The sequence below is a fragment of the Triticum aestivum genome, chromosome 5B (assembly GCF_018294505.1).
Source record: "Triticum aestivum cultivar Chinese Spring chromosome 5B, IWGSC CS RefSeq v2.1, whole genome shotgun sequence".
Lineage (NCBI taxonomy): Eukaryota > Viridiplantae > Streptophyta > Magnoliopsida > Poales > Poaceae > Triticum > Triticum aestivum.
The window spans coordinates 24,301,413-24,324,020 of NC_057807.1; the positions used below are offsets into that span (position 1 = coordinate 24,301,413).

Below are 22,608 nucleotides of genomic sequence, written 5' to 3' on the forward strand. Positions count from 1 at the left end.
TAAGATCCGAGGGCAAGATCTTCGTTGCCAAGAACGGATGCTTTCTGGAAAAAGAGTTTCTCTCGAAAGAAGTAAGTGGGAGGAAAGTAGAACTCGATGAAGTACTACCTCTTGAGCGGGACAGTAGTGCAGCTCAGGAAGATATTCCTGTGATGCCTACACCAACTGAAGAGGAAAATAATGATGATGATCAAGGTACTTCGGATCAAGTTGCTACTGAACTTCGTAGGTCCACAAGGACACGTTCCGCACCAGAGTGGTACGGCAACCCTGTCCTGGAAATCATGTTGTTAGACAACGGTGAACCTTCGAACTATGAAGAAGCGATGGTGGGCCCAGATTCCAACAAATGGCTAGAAGCCATGAAATCCGAGATAGAATCCATGTATGAAAACAAAGTATGGACTTTGACTGACTTGCCCGATGATCGGCGAGAGATAGAAAACAAATGGATCTTTAAGAAGAAGACGGACGCGGATGGAAATGTCACCATCTATAAAGCTCGACTTGTCGCTAAGGGTTATCGACAAGTTCAAGGGATTGACTATGATGAGACTTTCTCTCCCGTAGCGAAGCTTAAGTCCGTCTGAATCATGTTAGCAATTGCCGCATACTATGATTATGAGATATGGCAGATGGACGTCAAAACGGCATTCCTTAACGGGCATCTTAAGGAAGAGCTGTATATGATACAACCGGAAGGTTTTGTCGATCCTAAGAACACTAACAAAGTATGCAAGCTCCAGCGATCCATTTATGGGCTGGTGCAAGCATCTCGGAGTTGGAATATTCGCTTTGATGAGATGATCAAAGCGTTTGGGTTTATGCAGACTTATGGATAAGCCTGCGTTTACAAGAAAGTGAGTGGGAGCTCTGTAGCATTTCTCATATTATATGTAGATGACATACTCCTGATGGGAAATGATATAGAATTCTTGGATAGCATTAAGGCCTACTTGAATAAGTGTTTTTCAATGAAGGACCTTGGAGAAGCTGCTTATATATTAGGCATCAAGATCTATAGAAATAGATCGAGACGCCTCATAGGTCTTTCACAAAGCACATACCTTGATAAGATTTTGAAGAAGTTCAAAATGGATCAGTCTAAGAAGGGGTTCTTGCCTGTATTGCAAGGTGTGAGATTGAGCTTGGCTCAATGCCCGACCACGGCAAAAGATATAGAAGAGATGAGTGTCATCCCCTATGCTTCAGCCATAGGATCTATTATGTATGCCATGCTGTGTACCGGACCTGATGTAAACCTTGCCGTAAGTTTGGTAGGTAGGTACCAAAGTAATCCCGGCAAGGAACACTGGACAGCGGTCAAGAATATCCTGAAGTACCTGAAAAGGACAAAGGACATGTTTCTCGTTTATGGAGGTGACGAAGAGCTCGTCGTAAAGGGTTACGTCGATGCTAGCTTTGACACAGATCTGGATGACTCTAAGTCACAAACCGGATACGTGTGTATGTTGAGTGGTGGAGCAGTAAGCTGGTGCAGCTGCAAGCAGAGCGTCGTGGCGGGATCTACATGTGAAGCGGAGTACATGGCAGCCTCGGAGGCAGCGCATGAAGCTATTTGGGTGAAGGAGTTCATCACCGACCTAGGAGTCATACCCAATGCGTCGGGGCCGATCAAACTTTTCTGTGACAATACTGGAGCTATTGCCCTTGCGAAGGAGCCCAGATTTCACAAGAAGACTAGGCATATCAAGCGTCGTTTCAACTCCATCCGTGAAAATGTTCAAGATGGAGACATAGAAATTTGCAAAGTACATACGGATCTGAATTTCGCAGATCCGTTGACTAAACCTCTCTCACGAGCGAAACATGATCAACACCAGAACTCTATGGGTGTTCGATTCATCACAATGTAACTAGATTATTGACTCTAGTGCAAGTGGGAGACTGTTGGAAATATGCCCTAGAGGCAATAATAAAAGTATTATTATTATATTTCTTTGTTCATGATAATAGTCTTTTATTCATGCTATAACTGTATTATCCAGAAATCGTAATACACGTGTGAATACATAGACCTCAATATGTCCCTAGTGAGCCTCTAGTTGACTAGCTCGTTGTGATCAACAGATAGTCATGGTTTCCTGGCTATGGACATTGGATGTCGTTGATAACGGGATCACATCATTAGGAGAATGATGTGATGGACAAGACCCAATCCTAAGCATAGCACAAAGGTCGGTTAGTTCGTTTGCTAGAGCTTTTCCAATGTCAAGTATCTCTTCCTTCGACCATGAGATCGTGTAACTCCCGGATACCGTAGGAGTGCTTTGGGTGTACCAAACGTCACAACGTAACTGGGTGACTATAAAGGTGCACTACAGGTATCTCCGAAAGTGTCTGTTGGGTTGACACGGATCGAGACTGGGATTTGTCACTCCGTGTTACGGAGAGGTATCACTGGGCCCACTCGGTAATGCATCATCATAATGAGCTCAAGGTGACCAAGTGTTTGGTCACGGGATCATGCATTACGGTACGAGTAAAGTGACTTGCCGGTAACGAGACTGAACAAGGTATTGGGATACCGACGATCGGGTCTCGGGCAAGTAACGTACCGATTGACAAAGGGAATTGTATACGGGGTTTGATCGAATCCTCGACATTGTGGTTCATCCGATGACATCATCGAGGAGCATGTGGGAGCCAACATAGGTATCCAGATCCCGCTGTTGGTTATTGACCGGAGAGTCTCGGTCATGTCTGCATGTCTCCCGAACCCGTCGTCTACACACTTAAGGTTCGGTGACGCTAGGGTTATCAGGAAGACAAGTATGTGATTACCGAATGTTGTTCGGAGTCCCGGATGAGATCCCGGACGTCACGAGGAGTTCCGGAATGGTCCGGAGGTAAAGTTTTATATATGGGAAGTTGTTAAACGGGCACCGGAAAGTTTCGGGGTCATACCGGTATTGTACCGGGACCACCGGAAAGGTTCCGGGGGTCCACCGGGAGGGACCACCCCTCACGGGGGGCCACTTGGGCTGCGTAGGGATAGCAGCCAGCCCCTAGTGGGCTTGGCGCGCCCCCCCTTGGGCCCATGCGCCTAGGGTTGGGGGGGAAACCCTAAAGGGGGTGCACCCCCCTTGCTTGGGGGGCAAGCCCCCCACCCTTTGGCCGCCGCCCCCTCTAGGGTTTCCCCTAGAGGGCCGGCCCCCTTGCCCCTCTCCTCCTATATATAGAGGGATGAGGGGAGGGCTGCTGCACACCACAACTCAAGGCGCAGCCCCTCCCCTCCCCAACACCTCTCCTCCTCCGTACGTGCTCGGCGAAGCTCTGTCGGAATACTGCTGCACCAACTGCACCACGCCGTCGTGCTGCCCTTGGAGCTGCCTTCCTCAACCTCTCCATCCTCCTTGCTGGATCAAGACGGAGGAGACGTCGACCGTCCCGTACGTGTGTTGAACGTGGAGGTGCTGTCCGTTCAGCACTTGGTCATCGGTGATCCGAATCACGACGAGTACGACTCCATCATCACCATCCCCTTGAACGCTTCCGCACTCGATCTACAAGTGGTATGTTGATGCAAACTCTTCCCCTTGACTCATTGCTTAGATGAACTCATAGATGGATCTTGGTGAAACCGTAGGAAAAATTTTAATTTTCTGCAACGTTCCCCAACAGCATGCCCCCTCCCTTGCTCCTTTCCCCTCCTTTCCACTAAAGCCCATTAAGGCCCATATACCTCCCGGGGGGTTCCGATAACCTCCCGGTGCTCCGGTATTATCCCGATCTCACCCGGAACCATTCCGGTGTCGAAATATAGTCGTCCAATATATCGATCTTTACGTATCGACCATTTCGAGACTCTTCGACATGTCTGTGATCACATCTGCGACTCCGAACTACCTTCGGTACATCAAAACATATAAACTCATAATATATCCGTCATCAAACTTTAAGCGTGCGGACCCTACGGGTTCGAGAACTATGTAGACATGACCGAGACACGTCTCCGGTTAATAACCAATAGCGGAACCTAGACGCTCATATTGGCTCCTGCATATTCTACGAAGATCTTTATCGGTCAAACTGCATAACAACATACGTTGTTCCCTTTGTCATCGGTATATTACTTGCCCGAGATTCGATCGTCGGTATCTCAATACCTAGTTCAATCTCGTTACCGGCAAGTCTCTTTACTTGTTCTGTAATACATCATCCTGCAACTAAATCATTAGTTGCAATGCTTGCAAGGCTTATAGTGATGTGCATTACCAAGTGGGCCCAGAGATACCTCTCCGACAATCGAAGTGACAAATCCTAATCTTGAAATACGCCAACCCAACAAGTACCTTTGGAGACACCTGTAGGGCACCTTTATAATCACCCAGTTATGTTGTGACGTTTGGTAGCACACAAAGTGTTCCTCCGGTAAGCGGGACTTGCATAAACCATTATAAACTCCTAGATATTTAGGCACTACATGAATAACTATAATATCTAATTGTCATTGCAAACATGTTTCATCCATAATATGCTGAATCAGGAACGATGAACTAATCATATTTACAAAAACAAGATAGGTCGAGTTCATACCAGCTCCTCTCATCTCAATCATTTCATCATATATCGTCATTATTGCCTTTCACTTGCACGACCGAATAGTGTGGATAATAATAATAATAGTGCACGTGCATTGGACTAAGCTGGAATCTACAAGCATTTAATACAAAGGAGAAGACAAGGTAATATGGGCTCTTAGTTAGATCAACAATAACACATATGAGAGACACTAAACATTTTTATCGTGGTCTTCTCCTCTTGACCCCCAAAGAAAAGAAAGAACTAAAACTATTTACATGGAAAAGCTCCCAACAAGCAAAAGAAGAACGAGAAATCCTTTTGGGTTTTCTTTTAATATTATTACTACAAGCATGGAAAGTAAACTAGCTAAAGGATACAACTTTTTGTTTGGTTTTTCTTAAGGTTTTTCAAGAACACAAGAAGAAAGCAAGAAAAGAAAATAAACTAGCATGGATAGTACAATGAAAAAGTATGAGCACCGACAACTGGAATGAGTGTGTGAACATGAATGCAATGTCGGTGAGAAATACGTACTCCCCCAAGCTTAGGCTTTTGGCCTAAGTTGGCCTATGCCCATGGATCGAAGCTACCCTCTCCGGTGTACTGAGGAGGGTCCTCAGGGTGCCACTGGTTAGCAAGCTTCTCCGAATCTCGCTGATAAACAAACTCTCTATATGGGTCAAGTGGTGGTTCTGGCTCAGGCACTGGGACTTGTGTCAGCTTCCAGTATGCATAAATGTCCTCGGGCAGGATGAGGTATGTGCCTGAAAGTATGTTAAACAAAGAGGGCGTGGGCAAGGTAATAGTCTTACAATTAGTTTTAGCAAATATCAAGTTATACTTAAGTATATTCTTCTTATTTTTGGCAATAAGGTCATGTGCTACCATACTCTTATAATCTAGAAAAATAGTGGGTAGCAACTTTTCCTCTTTCTCGTGATGCCTAATAGGTACCTCAAAGTGCTTAGCAAGGCGTGAAGCAAAGATACCATCAAAGATGGGTCCTTTTGTACAGTTCAGACTTAACCGTTTAGCATCAATAGCATCTAGACTAAATTTGTATCACGAAATAAAGCATGGCGCAAAATAGCAAGGTCAGGAGCACTAAGGTTTCCACTGTTTCGGTGACCAATTAAACATCTACTAGCAAATATTGCAAAGTAACGTAGAACAGGAAAATGTATACTAGAAGTCCTTGCATCTGAAACTTTTCTCGTTTCCCCTACAACAATCTGATCAATAAATCCATCCACATCACTAGGGTGTGGTTCCTCGATGCTTCCCACAAAGGGCAACTTGCAAACTAAACAAAAATCATAGAGTGACATCTCCTTAAACTCATCATGTAAATAAAACTCCACTGAAGGTGGTGATTTTCTAGCATGGAAATAAAAGTTTTGAAACGAAAATATTTGTGAGTAGGAGATACTGTTCATGTTGGTCGTGGAGGAAGTCGGCGAGGCCTGTATTTTCAGCCAAATAATAAAAGTCGTCGTAAATTCCGGCGGCCCTCAAGAATGCATCACAAGGCCATTCACATGGTCGGACCTCCGTGGTGTGAGGAAGATTGTACTTGGGCTTTTTATTCTCCTCATTTTGCTTGTCCTTTGAGCTTCGGATCGAGGAGCCCCTCAACAATCTCTTCATCATTTTCTTCTCTGAATTTTTTTTGAAATTTTTAGTGACTCAAAATAAAAGTGAACGAAACTCAACAAGATTGATAGCAACTACTCCCTCAAGTGCCTAGAGGCTATATCATGCATTAAAACTACTTTGGACCATATAAATTTGACATGCAAACTCAAGAACAGGGTCACCTCAGCAGCAAAAATTTGCAATAAATAAAGCACTAGATCAAAAACTAATTGGACCATTGGAGGAGTTACATACCGAAGAACAATCCCCTAAAGCAGTTTTTTGAATGGAGCTTTGAGCAAGGAGATCGAAAATGGCAGCAAAACGAGCTAGAAGACGGGTTTGAGCTACGGGATGATTTTTTCTGGAGGAAGACGAAGTGTGTGGGTGCTGGAATAAGTGGAGGGGGACTACTTGGGGCCCACGAGGCAGGGGGCGCGTCCTAGGGGGTGGGTGTGCCCTGTGCCCTCGTGGCCAAATGGTGGCCCCCCTGGTGTGTTCTGAGTGCCAGAAATTCTTAAATATTCTACAAAAAAAATCATACTCCATTTTCAGGGCATTTGGAGGACTTTTATCTTCGGGGTAAACAGACAGAAAATACTAATTTTACAATCTAAATAACAGAAAGTAAAAGAAGGGCTTAAAGAGTTGTGGTTTCTAACTTCATCCATCTCATGCTCATCAAAAGGAATCCACTAACAAGGTTGATCAAGTCTTGTTAATAAACTTCTTCCGAATAACATGAAACCGAAGAATTTTTGAATAACACTAGGTTAACTCAACGGGGATATGCATGTCCCCAACAATAAGAATATCATATCTCTTTTTGACAATAGGTAGAGGGAATTCAAAACCTCCAAAAGTAATCATTGAAATTTTTTCAATAGAATTTATACTATGAACTTGAGGTTGTTTCCTCAGAAAGTGTACCGTATGCTCATTACCATTAACATGAAAAGTGATATTGCCTTTGTTGCAATCATTAACAGCCCCTGCAGTATTCAAAAAGGGTCTACCAAGGATGATCAACATACTGTTATCCTCGGGAATATCAAGAATAACAAAGTTCGTTAAAATAGTAACGTCTGCAACCACAACAGGCACATCTTCACAAATACCGACGGGTATAGCAGTTGATTTATCGACCGTTTGCAAAGAAATTTCAGTAGGTGTCAACTTATTCAAATCAAGTCTACGATACAAAGAAAGAGGCATAACACTAACACCGGCTCCAAGATCACATAAAGCAGTTTTAACATAGTTTCTTTTAATGGAGCATGATATAGTTGGTACTCCTGGATCTCCAAGTTTCTTTGGTATTCCACCCTTAAAAGTATAATTAGCAAGCATGGTGGAAATTTCAGCTTCCGGTATCTTTCTTTTATTTGTAACAATATCTGTCATATACTTAGCATAAGGATTCATTTTAAGCATATCAGTCAAACACATATGCAAAAAGATAGGTCTAATCATTTCAGCAAAGCGCTCAAAATCCTCATCATCCTTTTTCTTGGATGGCTTAGGAGGAAAAGGCATGGGTTTCTGAACCCATGGTTCTCTTTCTTTACCGTGCTCCCTAGCAATGAAGTCTTTCTTATCATAACGTCGATTCTTTGATTGTGGGTTATCAAGATCAACATCAGGTTCAATCTCTACATCATTCTTATTGCTAGGTTGAGCATCAACATGAACATCATCATTAACATTATCACTAGGTTCATGTTCATTACCAGATTGGGTTTCAACATCAGAAATAGAAATATCATTGGGATCCTTAGGTGTGTCTATAACAGCTTCACTAGAAGCATGCAAAGTCCTATCATTTTTCCTTTTCTTCTTCTTAGAAGGACAAGGTGCATCAATATTAGTTCTCTGAGAGTCTTGCTCAACTCTCTTAGGATGGCCCTCGGGATACAAAGGTTCCCGGGTCATTCTACCACCTCTAGTCATAACTCTAACAACGTTATCAATATTTTTATTATTTAACTCATTGAGCAAATCATCTTGTGCTTTAAGTACTTGTTATACTTGAGTGGTAACCATGGATGCATGTTTACTAATAAGTTTAAGATCACCTTTACCTCTAGACATATAATCACTCAAGTGTTCAACCATATAAGCATTGTGTTTTAATTGTCTACCAACATAAGCATTGAAATTTTCTTGTTTAACAATAAAATTGTCAAACTCATCCAAGCATTGACTAGCAGAATTGTTACAAGGAATATCACCTTCATAAAATCTATAGAGAGAATTTACCTTTACTACCTGTGTCAGGTTATCAAGACCATGTATTTCTTCAATGGGCAGTAAATTCTTAACATCTTCAGCTTTAATACCTTTTTTCATGGATTTCTTTGCCTCTTGCATATCTTCAAGACTGAGAAATAGAATACCCCTTTTCTTTGGAGTTGGCTTAAGAGTTGGTTCAGGAAGTGTCCAATCATTATCATTACTCAATATATTATTCAATAGCGATTCAACTTGCTCAACAGTTCTTTCCCTGAAAACACAACCAACATAACTGTCCAGGTGGTCTTTGGAAGCATCGGTTAGTCCATTATAAAAGATATCAACTATTTCATTTTTCTTGAGAGGATGATCAGGCAAAACATCATGTAATCGGAGAAGCCTCCCCCAAGCTTGTGGGAGACTCTCTTCTTCAAGTTGCACAAAGTTAAACATTTCCCTTAAGGCATCTTGTTTCTTATGAGCGGGAAAATATTTTGCAGAGAAGTAATAAATCATATCCTGGGGACTACGCACACAACCAGGAGCAAGAGAATTAAACCATATCTTAGCATCACCCTTTAATGAGAAAGGAAACAATTTAAGGATATAATAATAGCGATTTTTTTCCTCATGAGTAAATAGGATGGCTATATCATTCAATTTAGTAAGATGTGCCACAACAGTTTCAGATTCATAGCCATAAAAAGGATCAGATGCAACCAGAGTAATTAACTCGGGATCGATAGAGAATTCATAATCCTTATCAGTAACGCAGATAGGTGAAGTAGCAAAAGTAGGGTCATCACGCCGTCGTGCTGACGAAACTCTCCCGTGAAGCTCTGCTGGATCGGAGTTCGCGGGACGTCATCGAGCTGAACGTGTGCTGAACTCGGTGGTGTTGTACGTTCGGTACTTGGATCTGTCGGATCATGAAGACATACGACTACATCAATAGCGTTGTGCTAACGCTTCTGCTTTCGGTCTACGAGGGTATGTGGACTCACTCTCCCCGCTCGTTGCTATGCATCACCATGATCTTGTGTGTGCGTAGGAATTTTTTTGAAATTACTGCATTCCCCAATAGTGCTAAAGTTCGCGCTCAGAGTGGTCTTTTTGTAGCCAGGCGCGCGTGTCTTTTCGGGACGCCTGTTTGCTTTTCCCCTACCTGACTTTTTCGCTGTTGTTTTCAATTTTCTTTTCAGCCCAGTCAGCCTTTTCTATCCCATTTCACAAGGCGCTAGATTGAGTCACTGTTTGAGCGGAAGGGGGGAGAGATAGAGGAGGGAGAGGCCATTCCTTGGTGATTTGTTCGGCATGTCCATAGCGATTGGGAGCTCTCCCTCTATTTCTGCCTGAGGTCTAACACTATTAGTGATGTGGATTCGGTTCCCGTGGAGTGGTTTGACCCCCTTTTGTCTAGATTTTCCCTTTGGATGTTGCTGCTTGTGTTCTGTTGTTCTTGATCTAGTTCTCCGATTTGTTGACTGGGTTCCTATCCTATCCGCAATATCCGGGGTTTGTGTGAATGTAGGTTTGTAATTTTTCCCATGGCTAGCTTTCGATTTGTTTGTGTATTCAGGGGTTTCCTGGTTCTGTAGGTTTTCATATGACTATTTTGGGGTTTTTTGGCATATGTTTTTTAGGATCTTGGTGAGGTAGAGTTGAGCTTGTTGTGTTTATTTCTGTTTCAGTTTTTTATTTTAGAAAGTTAAATGTTTGAAAAGGAAGCTTACCAGTTATGGTGATAGGAATTGGAATGTGGTATATGTTTGCGTCTCTTGATAGTTCAGCTCCTCTATCTTATTAGTGTTGTTTCTAATATGCATTTCCTTACTATTGCTATTTATTATGTATTATAGTGTTTCTTCAAAAAAAACTCTATTGTTCCGTGTCTTGGACTAACCATCCGTCAGAGGGTATTGTTAAAAGATCCTTGATTCCTAACAAAATCCATGTTGTAGTGCCTTGATGGAAGCCCGAAGTCTTTAGTCGATCCAGTATATGGGATGTATGTCCCATTTCGGAATTTCATGTTTGCTCTCTGTGCATATGAAACTAACAACACATTAGTAACAAGCAAACGGGAAGACACGAAGCTCTGTACTTGTATTACTGATGTCATAGTAGTTATTTACAGTAGTATAGTACCGGAAGTAGTAGCATACTGGAGATACTGTCCATCAAATTTAGTACTAGGTCATGTTGTTGTGAAATGTATGTTGGGTAATAGTATTTTTGTGCTTCAAAGTTTTTGGTCCTTTTTATGTTTCTGATTGAGTATGTTGGGTACATCTAATTCTTTTATCTTTGGTTCTATATAATTAAAATTTTCTTTTCTTGTAGCATGAGTGTGTAGCATGATTTTGTTGCTGTTATTGTTTGTTTTTTCTAGATAACTCTCTTTGGTGCATGATCTGAACTACATCTTGTTAGTGATTGCTACTGAAATGAAGTTAGTGTTTCCACTTTTCAGGTACTCTTTTTAGTTGTATATATAGATCCATAGTTGATTTACAACTGTATTGTATTTGACTTACATGCTATCTTTGTGCAGTTTCTGTTTTCTTGCATTGTAAGATTGTAGTTTTCCGGGGGGTCAACTATGATGATTTAGAGCTGGATTGTATTTTACTTGCATCCTAGCTTATCTCTTCATTTTTGTTTTTCTTGCACAGTAAATTTATAGCTTGCTCCTAGTAATCTTCTAAAGCTGACTCTTTGCGTACTTTCTGTTGAACTAGTGTTTAATGAACTACAGCGAGCTCCTCCTCCACCGCCTACTAGACGCGGCTCGCCACCGGCGCTGAGCTTCCCCCTCCCCTTCCCGTTGAAAACCCCCATGGTGGTGGCTTGCTAGGGTTCCTGGTCGGCGGCAAGGGAGTACCGCGTGGCCAGATGTGGACGGGTGTTGCAAGTGGATGAGGACGGCCTGCCGCACGCTTTCATTAAAAAGGACGACCGCGCGGACCTTCCACACACTGCGAGGCCGGGCCCGAGGTAGGTGCTGACATTTAATAAGACGCGGGCCGTGGTTGGGTGGCTGCCAAGTGGGACCATGGTGGACATCGAGGGGACGCGCGGCGTGTCCGTTTCGCGTCTGCGCTGACGCGTTTCAGGCGCAATTTTGGGCAAAAATGGATCTGCACGGACGCGAAGCAGACGGATTTTAGGAATAGGTCAGCGTGTTGGGCATCGTTTTTGTCTGCGGCGACCAAACAAACGTAAGCGGACGAAATAGGTCGGCCGGCTGGAGTTGCTCTTAGAGGAGCGTGAAATCATTTTTTAATAAAGGTTGTGTCCAAATAATACGGTAAAATCTATAAGCATCCGTGGCAGTACAAAGTGCAGACGAGGACCGGAAAGGAAAGAAAACACAAGCCAGTCCCTAAGGCTCTGCGCGGAGGGCCCCGAAACGAGAAATGGGATGAAAATCAGGTCCGCATCGCTCCTTCCCCGCTTTCAGATCTGCTCCTCGCCGATCTGTCGCCGTCTTCTTCCTCCCCGGCCGATGCCTCCCAAACCATAGCCCCCGCAAAACCCTAGATCCCGGTCCCCGTCGACGCCGCCGCCGCCATGGATCCCTCCGGATCCAGCTCCCGCCACGGGCGCCTCCTCATCTCGCCCTCGGTGTCAACCCCGACCTTCTCCTCCACCCGCGCCCCGTCCTCGTCCCCGTCGCCGCACCACGACCGCCGCAACTCCACCTCCTCCCCCAAGCCCCTCCTCCCCTTCCCGCCCCCCGCCTCCAGGCCGCACTCGTCCGGCCCCGCCGCCGGGCCCCGCGCCGCCGCGTCCGCCTCGCTCCCGGGCTTTGCGCACAACGCGCGCGTCGCGGCGGCGCTCGCGCCCGCCGCGGCCTTCCTCCTCGACCTCGGCGGGGCCCCCGTCCTCGCCGTCCTCGCCGTCGGGCTCGCCGCCGCCTACGCCCTCGACGCGCTGCGGCTCCGGCAGGGCGCCTTCTTCACCGTGTGGGCGGCGCTGCTCGCCGCCGACGTGGCCTTCTTCTTCTCGGCGTCCCTCTCGTCCGCCGCCGCCGCCTCGCTGCCCCTCACCGTCCTCGCGCTGCTCCTCTGCGCGGAGACCTCCTTCCTCATAGGCGTCTGGGCGTCGCTCCAGTTCCGCTGGATCCAGCTTGAGAACCCTACCATCGTCGCGGCGCTCGAGCGGCTCCTCTTCGCGTGCGTGCCTATCGCCGCATCTGCGGTCTTCACATGGGCAGTCGTGTCCGCAGTCGGGATGGCCAATGCTTCCTACTACCTTGCCACATTTGCCATGGTCTTCTATTGGCTCTTCTCCGTGCCCCGCACTTCCAGCTTCAAGAACCGGAAACAGGACGCTCCATTGCAGGACAGTGATGGCATTCTTGGCCCCTTGGAGAGCTGCGTGCATGCGTTGTATCTGTTGTTTGTGCCAGTGCTGTTCCATGCCGCATCCAACCACACCACACTCTTCGCATCATGGGCCAATGTTTGTGATCTTCTGCTGCTGTTCTTCGTACCATTCTTGTTCCTGCTCTACGCGTCCACTCGTGGTTCACTGTGGTGGATTACCAGGGATTCACGCACAATGGATCAGATAAGGATGGCGAATGGCTTGGTTGCACTTGTTATAGTGGTGCTCTGCCTGGAGGTTCGCGTTGTATTTCACGCTTTTGGAAGGTACATTCATGCTCCCCCGCCGCTGAATTACCTGCTTGTGACTGTCACGATGCTTGGTGGTGCTTTGGGTCTGGCTGCGCATGCTGCTGGCAAGGTTGGAGATGCTGTTAGCTCGGTGGCGTTTATGGGGTTGGCAGTGCTTGTCAGTGGAGCAGGTGCCGTAGTCATTGGTTTTCCGCTTGTGTTCCTTCCACTCCCAATGATGTCTGGTTATTATGTGGCAAGGTTCTTTACCAAGAAAAGCCTGTCATCATACTTCACCTTTGTGGGAATATCAAGCTTGATGGTCCTTTGGTTTGTGGTGCATAACTACTGGGATCTAAATATTTGGGTTGCTGGCATGCCATTGAAATCGTTTACCAAGTACATTGTTGCAGCTGTAATCATGGCAATGGCTGTTCCTGGTTTGGCACTGCTCCCTGCAAAACTGCGCTTTCTTGTGGAACTTGGTCTTATTGGTCATGCACTGTTGTTATGCTACATTGAGAACCGACTCTTCAACTATGCTGCCATGTACTACTTTGGGTTTGAGGATGATATCATTTATCCAAGTTATATGGTTTTGATCACAACATTTTTTGGATTGGCTCTTGTAAGAAGATTATCTGTTGACCAGAGAGTTGGGCCCAAAGCTACTTGGATCTTGACTTGTCTCTATTCTTCAAAGTTATCTATGTTGTTTATCACATCAAGATCGGTGGTATGGGTTTCAGCCGTTCTGCTACTTGCTGTCACACCCCCTGTACTTCTTTACAGGGACAAGTCCAAAGGGGGGGCTCCAAGGATGAAGATCTGGCAAGCTTATTTTCATGCATCTGTAGTAGCCTTTTCTGCATGGCTCTGCCGGGAAACAGTTTTCGAAGCTTTACAGTGGTGGAACGGAAGGCCTCCTTCAGATGGTCTGCTTTTGGGGTCATATATTTTGTTGTCTGGTGTTGCTTGCATCCCAATAGTGGCGCTCCATTTCCCTCATGCTCAGTCAGCAAAGAGATTCCTGGTGCTTGTTGTGGCCACAGGGCTTCTTTTCGTTATTATGCAGCCTCCTGTTAAACTGTCATGGGTATACCGGTCGGAGCTGATCAGAGCAGCACATTTATCTGATGATGACACGTCAATATATGGTTTTGTAGCATCCAAGCCCACATGGCCATCATGGCTGCTCATAGCAACAGTGGTACTTACATTAGCAGCTGCTACATCTATCATCCCAGTGAAGTATATTGTTGAGTTGAGGGCTTTGTATGCAGTGGGAGTTGGAATTACACTAGGCATCTACATATCTGTCCAGTACTTCTTCCAAGCAGTTGTTCTGTATCCTCTTCTTGTTGCGACAATCGTCTGTGCTGCAGTCTTTATAGTATTCACACATCTCCCATCTGAGTCCAGCACAAGGGTTTTGCCATGGGTGTTTTCTTTGTTAGTAGCTTTGTTCCCAGTCACCTACCTGCTGGAAGGACAGTTAAGGGCCAACAGTTTTGCAGAAGAGGAGGAAGCAGAGAAGTTCACCAACATGTTGGCTATAGAAGGGGCCAGAATGTCGCTTTTGGGTCTCTATGCTGCTATATTCATGATCATTGCACTAGAAATTAAGTTTGAACTGGCTTTGCTGTTGCATGATAAAGCCGCAGATGTTACACATGGTGTATCTGGTGGTCGGGGCTCTGCATTTCCACCCAAAGCAAGGCTACTGCAGCAACGGAGATCTCATGCTGCACCAACTTTCACCATCAAGAGATTGGCAGCGGAAGCAGCTTGGATGCCTGCGATCGGCAACTTGTCTACGGTTTTGTGCTTCATCATCTGCCTTGTTCTCAACGTAACACTTACTGGTGGCTCGAACCGTGCTATTTTCTTCCTAGCGCCCATCCTTCTGCTTTTGAACCAGGATTCAGACATCGTTGCAGGATTCGGTGACAGACAGCGTTACTTCCCTGTGACAATTTCTATTTCTGGGTATTTGCTATTGGCATCATTGTATAAGATATGGGAGGAGGCTTGGCCTGGCACTGGCAGTGGAGGATGGGCTCTTGATATCGGGGGCTCAGTTTGGCTCTATGCTGTGAAAAATGTTGCTCTTCTCGTGCTCACGCTACCCAATCACATACTCTTCAATCGGTTCATGTGGGACTATGTCAGGCAGACCGATTCGAAGCTACTTCTGACACTGCCTCTCAACCTGCCATCGATTATAATGACAGATGTACTTTCTGTGCGGGTTTTAGGGCTGTTGGGAGCTATTTATTCTCTAGCACAGTACCTGATATCAAGGCGGATAAGAATTGCTGGGATGAAATATATTTGAAGTTTTGAGGTAATCTTGTGTCTTGGCGCAACTGCTGTCAGTCGACTCTTCAACTTCCTGAAGCAGATCCTTGTGGTAGAGAGAATCAGAGAAACAATGCTCGATGGTAATCACTTTTGTACTGGATGATTGTTATACTGGTTTACCCTTGAGGTGTTGTACTGTAGATGTTTTGCACAGGACATAAAATGCATCACCATGGGTCCTTTACTATGGGCTTGTAGCAAGAAAGAAAAAAGAATTGCTATTTTTCACTTGACTAATTTTAATTCGTTTTCAGTCGAATTTTTAAACCGTCGGATCAGGTGCTAAGATTCGCGCTGAGAGTGGTCTTTTTGTAGCCGGGCGCACGTGTCTTTCCGGGCCGCCCGTTTACCACGCGTTAGCTTTTCCCCTCCCTGTCTTTTTAGCTGTTGTTTTGAATTTTCTTTTCAGCCCGGTTCAGCCTTTTCTGTCCCATTTCACAAGGCGCTAGATCGAGTCACTGTTTGAGCGGAAGGGAGAGAGACATAGAGGAGGGATAGGCCCTTGGTGATTTGTTCTGCGATGTCCATGGCGATTGGGAGCTCTCCCTCTATTTCTGCCTGAGGTCTAACGACTATGAGTCCTGCGGATTCGGTTCCGTGGAGTGGTTTGACCCCCTTCCCCTTTGGATGTTGCTGTTTGTGTTCTGTTCTTCTTGATCTAGTTCTCCGATTTGTCGACTGGGTTCCTATCCTAGGGTTTGTGTGAATGTAGGTTTGTGGTGTTCCCATGGCCAGCTTTCGATTTGTTTGTGTATTGAGGGGCTTCCTGGTTCTGTTGGTTTTGCTACGACTATTTTGGGGATTTTTGGCATATGTTATCTAGGATTCCGGCAAGGTAAAGTTGAGCGAGCTTGTTGTGTTTATTTTCTGTTTCATTTTTGTTTTTTCAGAAAGTTAAATGTTTGAAAAGGAAGCTTACCACTGCTGGTGCTAGGAATAGGAACGTGGTATATGTTTCCGTCTCTTGATAGTTCAGCTCCTCTATACTTATTAGTGCTGTTTCTGCTATGCATTTTCTTACTGTTGCTATTTATTGTGTATTATAGTGTTTCTTCAAAAGAAAACTCTCTTGTTCCGTGTCCTGGACTAACCATCCCTTGGAGGGTATTGCTAAAAGATCCTCGATTCCTAACAAAATCGATGTTGTATAGGCTTGATGGAAGCCCAGAGTCTTTAGTTGATCCAGTATATGGGATGTATGTCCCATTTTGGAATTTCATGTTTGTTCTCTGTACATATGAAACTAACAACACATTAGTAACAAGCCAAGGGGAACACACAAAGTTCCGTACTTGTATTACTGGTGTCATAGTAGTTATTTACAGTAGTACAGTACCAGAAGTAGTATACTACTGGAGATGCTGATCATGAAATTTAGTACTAGGTCATGTTGTGAAATGTATGTTGGGTTTGGGTAATAGGATTTTTCTGCTTCACAGTTTTTGGTCCTTTTTATGTTTCTGATTGACTATGTTGGGTACATCTAATTCTTTTATCTTTGGTTCCATATAATTAAAATTTTCTTTTCTTGTAGCACGAGTGTGTACCATGATTTTTTTTTTGTTATTGTTTGTTTTTTGTAGATAACTCTCTTTGGTGCATGATCTGAACTACATCTTGTTAGTGGTTGCTACTGAAATGAAGTTGTGTTTTCACTTTTCAGGTACTCTTTTTAGCTGTATATGTAGATCCATAGTTGATTTACAGCTGGATTGTACTTGACTTGCATGCTATCTTTTTCTTGCATTGTAAGATTGTAGTTGTCGCGGGTGGGGGGGTCAACTATGATGATTTACAGCAGGATCATCCTAGCTTATCTCGTCATTTCTGTTGTCCTTGCGTAGTAAATTTTATAGCTTGCTCCTAGCAATCTTCTCTTTGTGTTCTGTCGATTGAACTAGGAGTTACTCGTACATCACTAATGAATCATGGCGTTTAATGTGTGTAGAATCACCTTGGGGTGTAGTACAATAATTTCAGCCTCGGTGTATATGAATTTCATCCGAGTGTTTGTTTGTTGGAATTTCATTTGTTAGCACTGTAAGTTTCAGCCGGCACTTTTAGCTTTTTCAAGACATGGAAGAAGACGCCGAGATTTTTTGCTTTCTTTTCAAAATTTAGATGGGTCAGGAAGGATCTTGGCCTGTTGGTAATCTCTGATGCCTCCTGCCCGTCCTTAGAGCATCTCCAACAGCCGCGCTATAGCGCCGCGCGCAAAAAACTTTTTAGCGCGCGCGCTGCGGCTGTTTTGCGCGCCCGCCTGCGCTGGCTCCAGCAGCCGCGCTGAAATGCAGCGCGCGCGCGGCTCCAGCAGCGCGCGCGACTAAAAATGTATGCATTTTATTAAAAGTTGAATTTTTTTAAAAAACTAGATAGATTGCATAGATTAAACGATACAAAGGTATTTTACATCCGAAACATAGATTGCATAAAATAAAAACGACAAACGATAAACATAGATTGCATTAAAAAAAAAACTACTCTAAGTCGCTATCATCACTATCATCCTCGGCGGTGTCGTCCGAGGTAGATAGCCAGATGTCCAGCCACCGATCATCGTTCGGTGTGAAGAACGACCGCCCACCTGCTGCAACGAGGTCGGACTGCGCATTCGCCAATGCCTTCCGCCGACGCCTGTCCAACCGCGACGCGCGGCGCCTTTGCGTGTCCTCCTCGCGGCACCTTGCCCAGTAGGCTTGCTCGTAGGCGACGTCCTCTGGATGGCACTGGCGCCAGTCCGCCATGACCCTCTCGTCCTCCTGGGCGACGAGGAGGCGGCGTTGCCGCTCGGCGTGCTCCGCACGGTCTTCCGCCGTGTTCAGACGAGGCAGAGGGGCGAGGTTGAGCGCTTGCTCGAGCGTGTACACATCTTGGAAGTTCATCTGGCCGCGCGGCCGGCCTAGGCGCCACGCCGCCGCGTCGTACGCGCGGGCAGCCTGTCGCGCCGTCCCGTACGTGCCGAGGGCGAGCCGGAGTTCGCCGGAGCGTATCTCCGCGGTGTAGCTGCCGTTGGGCCGCAAGCGGACGCCGCGGTAGCCGGACGCTCCTCGGCGGCGCGGCGGCATGACGGCGCGTCGGTGGCGGGGCGCTGGAGCGACGCGTGGCAGAGAGGGAGAGGGAGAGGGGAAGAGAGGTGTGTGGAGAAGGCGCGTGGCGCGCGCAGCTTTTATAGGCGCGCGCGAAGCGGCGTGCCAAATCTTGCGCGCGAGCTGGTGCCTTTTCGCGCGCGCGCGCAAACGGTTCCCGCGCGCTTGTTTCCTGTTGCCGCTGGAGCGCGTCAAACCGTCCCCCGCGCGTTAAAAGCTGCGTTTACCGCGCGCGCGCGTCGTTTGGGGCGACTGTTGGAGATGCTCTTAGTCCCGGTCTCTTTGCTTCCTTTCTTTTGGATTTGGTTTCTTGATCTGCGACCTTTTTCATCTTATCCTTCTGCTGTTTGTTATTACTCCGGCTTTGTTATTTCCCCTGCAACATCAGCGATTACTGGTGACCCTAACGTAGTGATTATTATTACTACCTGGCGATTAGCGACCCTAACGTGGTGACACAAAGGCGGGAGGGGAGGGGTATGATCTGGCGCAGTCGGCAGGGGCGAAGGTGATGGTGCGCTTGTCGAGGTCGTAGCCGACGTGCATGTTCTGCTGCATGATGTTGCCGATCGCCGGCACTGGCCTGTCAGGCGTCACCGGCGCCATGGCCAAGCACACGGTCCGTGGCAGAAGGACGTCAGCACCGTCAAGGAGTCGACGATGACGGGGACCGGTTCGGCAGCTTGATGATCGAGTTCCCGACCCTGAGGGCCACGATTTCGACGGCGTAGAAAGCCCCCACGGCGGAGGAGTGTTGCACCATCGGCGTGGTGACCGCGCCCGGCTCCGTCACGGTGGCGCGGGCGCCGAAGTTGAGCGCGGAGGAGACGTCGCTGAAGAAGGGCGCGAGGCAGTAGGAGAACCTCCGGCCGAGCGATGTCGCGGCGCCGATCTGGTTGATGAGGGAAGATTCCGCGTCGGCGAGGCCGACGATGCCGTTACCGGCGAAGTGGACGGTGGTGGCGCAACCGAAGGTAACTCTGGGCACCTGCAGCTGCGAACGCTCGCGGCATCCCGTGCAACCGCCGGGAGCGTCGTCGAAGGTGAAGGTCTTGGTGGCAGAAGGCGGTTGTGTCGCAGGAGGTGTCGTGGACCGAGCGGCACGGGTCAGACTGGCAGCCCACACGGCTGTAGGTCGACGACGAGGACAGGTCGAACACGCTGCTCGTCCCGCCGGCTGCTGATGGCGGTGCCGGTGCCGGAGAAGCAGAGTCGTTGGTGCATCTGAGCCACACGAGGTCGCTGCCGGTGTCGACGAGAGCCAGCATCCGGGTGCGCGGCGTGCCGATGTTGACGTACATCAAGTACTCGAACGAGCCTGACACCACCTCCGACACCGCGCCGTCAGGGTCAGGGGAGCCTGAGCCAGCGTACGAGCGCCGCACGGCGGCAAGCCTTCGGGCGTGGCTATGTTTTTTTTTTAAATAATACATTTTTTTATTAATTTTCATAAATATTATGCTGGGTAATTTTTTTTCAAAAATAATACACCGTCGGCCCGCTGCAGGCCGACTGGGCCTAGTCGGCCCACAGCAGGCCGATTGGATTCCAGTCGGCCTACAGCTGACCGATTGGCCCCTGTCGGCCCACTGTGGGCTGATTGGGTCCTGTCGGCCCACTGTGGGCTGACTGGAGCTAATTGTTTTTGCAAAAAAATAGGCATAAAAATATATGTTTAAAAAATGTTAATCATGTAATTAAAAAATGTTAAACGTGTATAAAAAAATGTTCCTGATGTATACAAAAAATGTACAATATATATGCAAAAATGTTGACATAAAAAGTATATTTTAAAAAGTGTTAATCATGTATTTAAAAATTGTTAAATGTGTGTATAAAAAATGTACAATATATATGCAAAAATGTTGACATAAAAAGTATGTTTTAAAAAGTGTTAATCATGTATTTAAAAATTGTTAAATGTATGTATAAAAAATGTTTCTTATTTATACAAAAAATATAGAATGTGTATGAAAAAAAGTTGACACCAAAAAATTATGTTGGTGAGTTGGTGACAAAAAATAAATCAAGGTTGTGAAAAAAATATGATTGGTTGCTCTTTTTGTATGGAACTGGAACATTTTTTTTCAAACATATTTTTTTGGTGTCAACTTTTTTTCATACACATTCTATATTTTTTTTATAGATAAAAACTTTTTTTGTACACACATTTAACAAATTTTAATCACGTATTTGAAAAAATGTCAACTTTTCAAACATATTTTTCAAACTTAATTTTTTGGTATCAACTTTTTTTCATACACATTCTATATTTTTTGTATAAATAAGGAACATTTTTTATACACACATTTAACAATTTTTAAATACGTGCTTAACACTTTTCAAAACTTATTTTTTATGTCAATATTTTTGCATATATATTGTACATTTTCTGTATACATCAAGAACATTTTTTATACACGTTTAACATTTTTTAATTACATAATTAACATTTTTTTAAACATATATTTTTTATGCCAATTAGCTCTAGTCGGCCCACAGTGGGCCGACAGGACGCAATCAGCCCATAGTGGGCCGACAGGGGCCAGTCGGCCAGCTGTAGGCCGACTGGAATACAATAGGCCTGCTGTGGGCCGACTAGGCCCAGTCGGCCTGCAGCGGGCCGACGGTGTATTATTTTTGAATTTTTTTATCCAGCGTAATATTTATAAAAATTAATAAAAAAATATATTATTTAAAAAAAATTTAGCTCAGGCGTGCGGGGTGGGCGACGCGTCGTGGAACGGCTACCTGGCATAGTCCCGGTGGATGAGCTCCACGCTGAACCCGCCGTCGGTGCACCCACACAGCTGCGGCGTCAGGATCAGGACGAGGCCGAGGAGCAAAAGTGCGCCACACATGGTGCACGCCATGGACTGTTAATTTGATTTTCCTAAGTTCCTAGTACCTCGATCTTCTTCTCAGGGCAGTTTTAATAGGGAGCATTGGGTCACAAATGTGGTAAGTGAGGATTTGACAGGAATTGCAGATTTGATTGGCGAGAGTATAAGATGATTAGTAATTAGGAATTTAGGATGAAGCATTCGAGTGACAAGACAAGCAGGTGATGAATTGCTCTTTTTTCTCTGCAAAGTGTAGTGAGCAAACAGTGTAGTGAGCAAACAGTTGAAAATTTATTACAGTAACTAAATTTTGCTAGCACACGCGTCATCTGATTCGCATCACGAAAAGAAGTGACCTTCCCAATTGAAGGATGTATTACTCCAATAAACCGTACTCAAAATAGAGTTAGTGATAGCTTAGCTAATTTTGCTTGGAATGAGGGATGAACCATGACTTGATTGGGTTGTGGTCCAGATTTTTCTTTAGAGCTAAATGCTATTGATTGTAAGGATTTGAATATTTGAGTAATACAAGTGTTTCACCCGCAAAGAAGAAGAAGAAGCTACATCTATGCACTCTGTATAAACAACTGATGTTGCATCCCAACACTGAGATTGTCCATCACAGAAGTTTATCACGTTAAGCGACAGCTTCCACATTATGAAATCCCATAGCACTAGCAAAGTGAAGCCCATCTCTCATCGCCGTTGCTTCAGTAATAGCTACACATCTGGAGCAAACTGAATAGACTTGCATTGAGCTGCCAAGAATGTACCTCTTCTATCTCTCAATATAGTTGCCGTTGACCCTCTTCCTTCATCAATGAACACTGCTGCATCAACATTTAATTTAACGAATCTCGGGTCTGGTTTCATCCATATATTCATACATTTCGGAGATACAGGTTGAAGTAAAAGATGTTCCATTATAACAGAGCCAGAATGATTGACCGTAGCAGCCGTGTCGATTATATCCATCATCCCCAGTCGGTTCCACAGATCATTCGCATGAATACGCTGGAACAAGATGTGTCTAACGTCCCCGCACCCCAATGTTGGTTGGCCATGCCCCATCTGTTCCTATCTGTCGGTTTGTTAGGATAGAGTTTAGAGGTCTGATTCCATGCGACACTCACATCTGAAAATCTGACCTTTACATGGAGCTTTGTAAAAAATAAATAAAAGTGTATCAATATTTTTTTTAAAATCAAGAACATTTTTTCAGATATACAGAAGTTCAAGGTGTGAATATTATCTAAGTCTGTATATTGATAAAGA

At 45.4% G+C, this 22,608-nt stretch overlaps 1 protein-coding gene and 1 pseudogene across 1 annotated transcript; one reads left to right on the plus strand and one right to left on the minus strand.

Moving 5' to 3' along the window:
* The first annotated feature begins 11,826 nt into the window (after positions 1–11,826).
* Positions 11,827–15,654, plus strand: LOC123110195 (uncharacterized). The gene has a single exon (XM_044530669.1). It carries the CDS (start codon positions 11,989–11,991, stop codon positions 15,373–15,375), a length of 3,387 nt encoding a protein of 1,128 aa, XP_044386604.1. The 5' UTR covers positions 11,827–11,988; the 3' UTR covers positions 15,376–15,654.
* A 3,479-nt stretch (positions 15,655–19,133) lies between these two features.
* Positions 19,134–21,360, minus strand: LOC123114580 (aspartic proteinase CDR1-like; annotated as a pseudogene).
* Between the last annotated feature and the right edge of the window lie 1,248 nt (positions 21,361–22,608).

Coding starts and splice junctions, on each gene's coding strand:
- LOC123110195 (XM_044530669.1), top strand. CDS start 11,989: ATGGATCCCTCCGGATCCAGCTCCCGCCACGGGCGCCTCCTCATCTCG.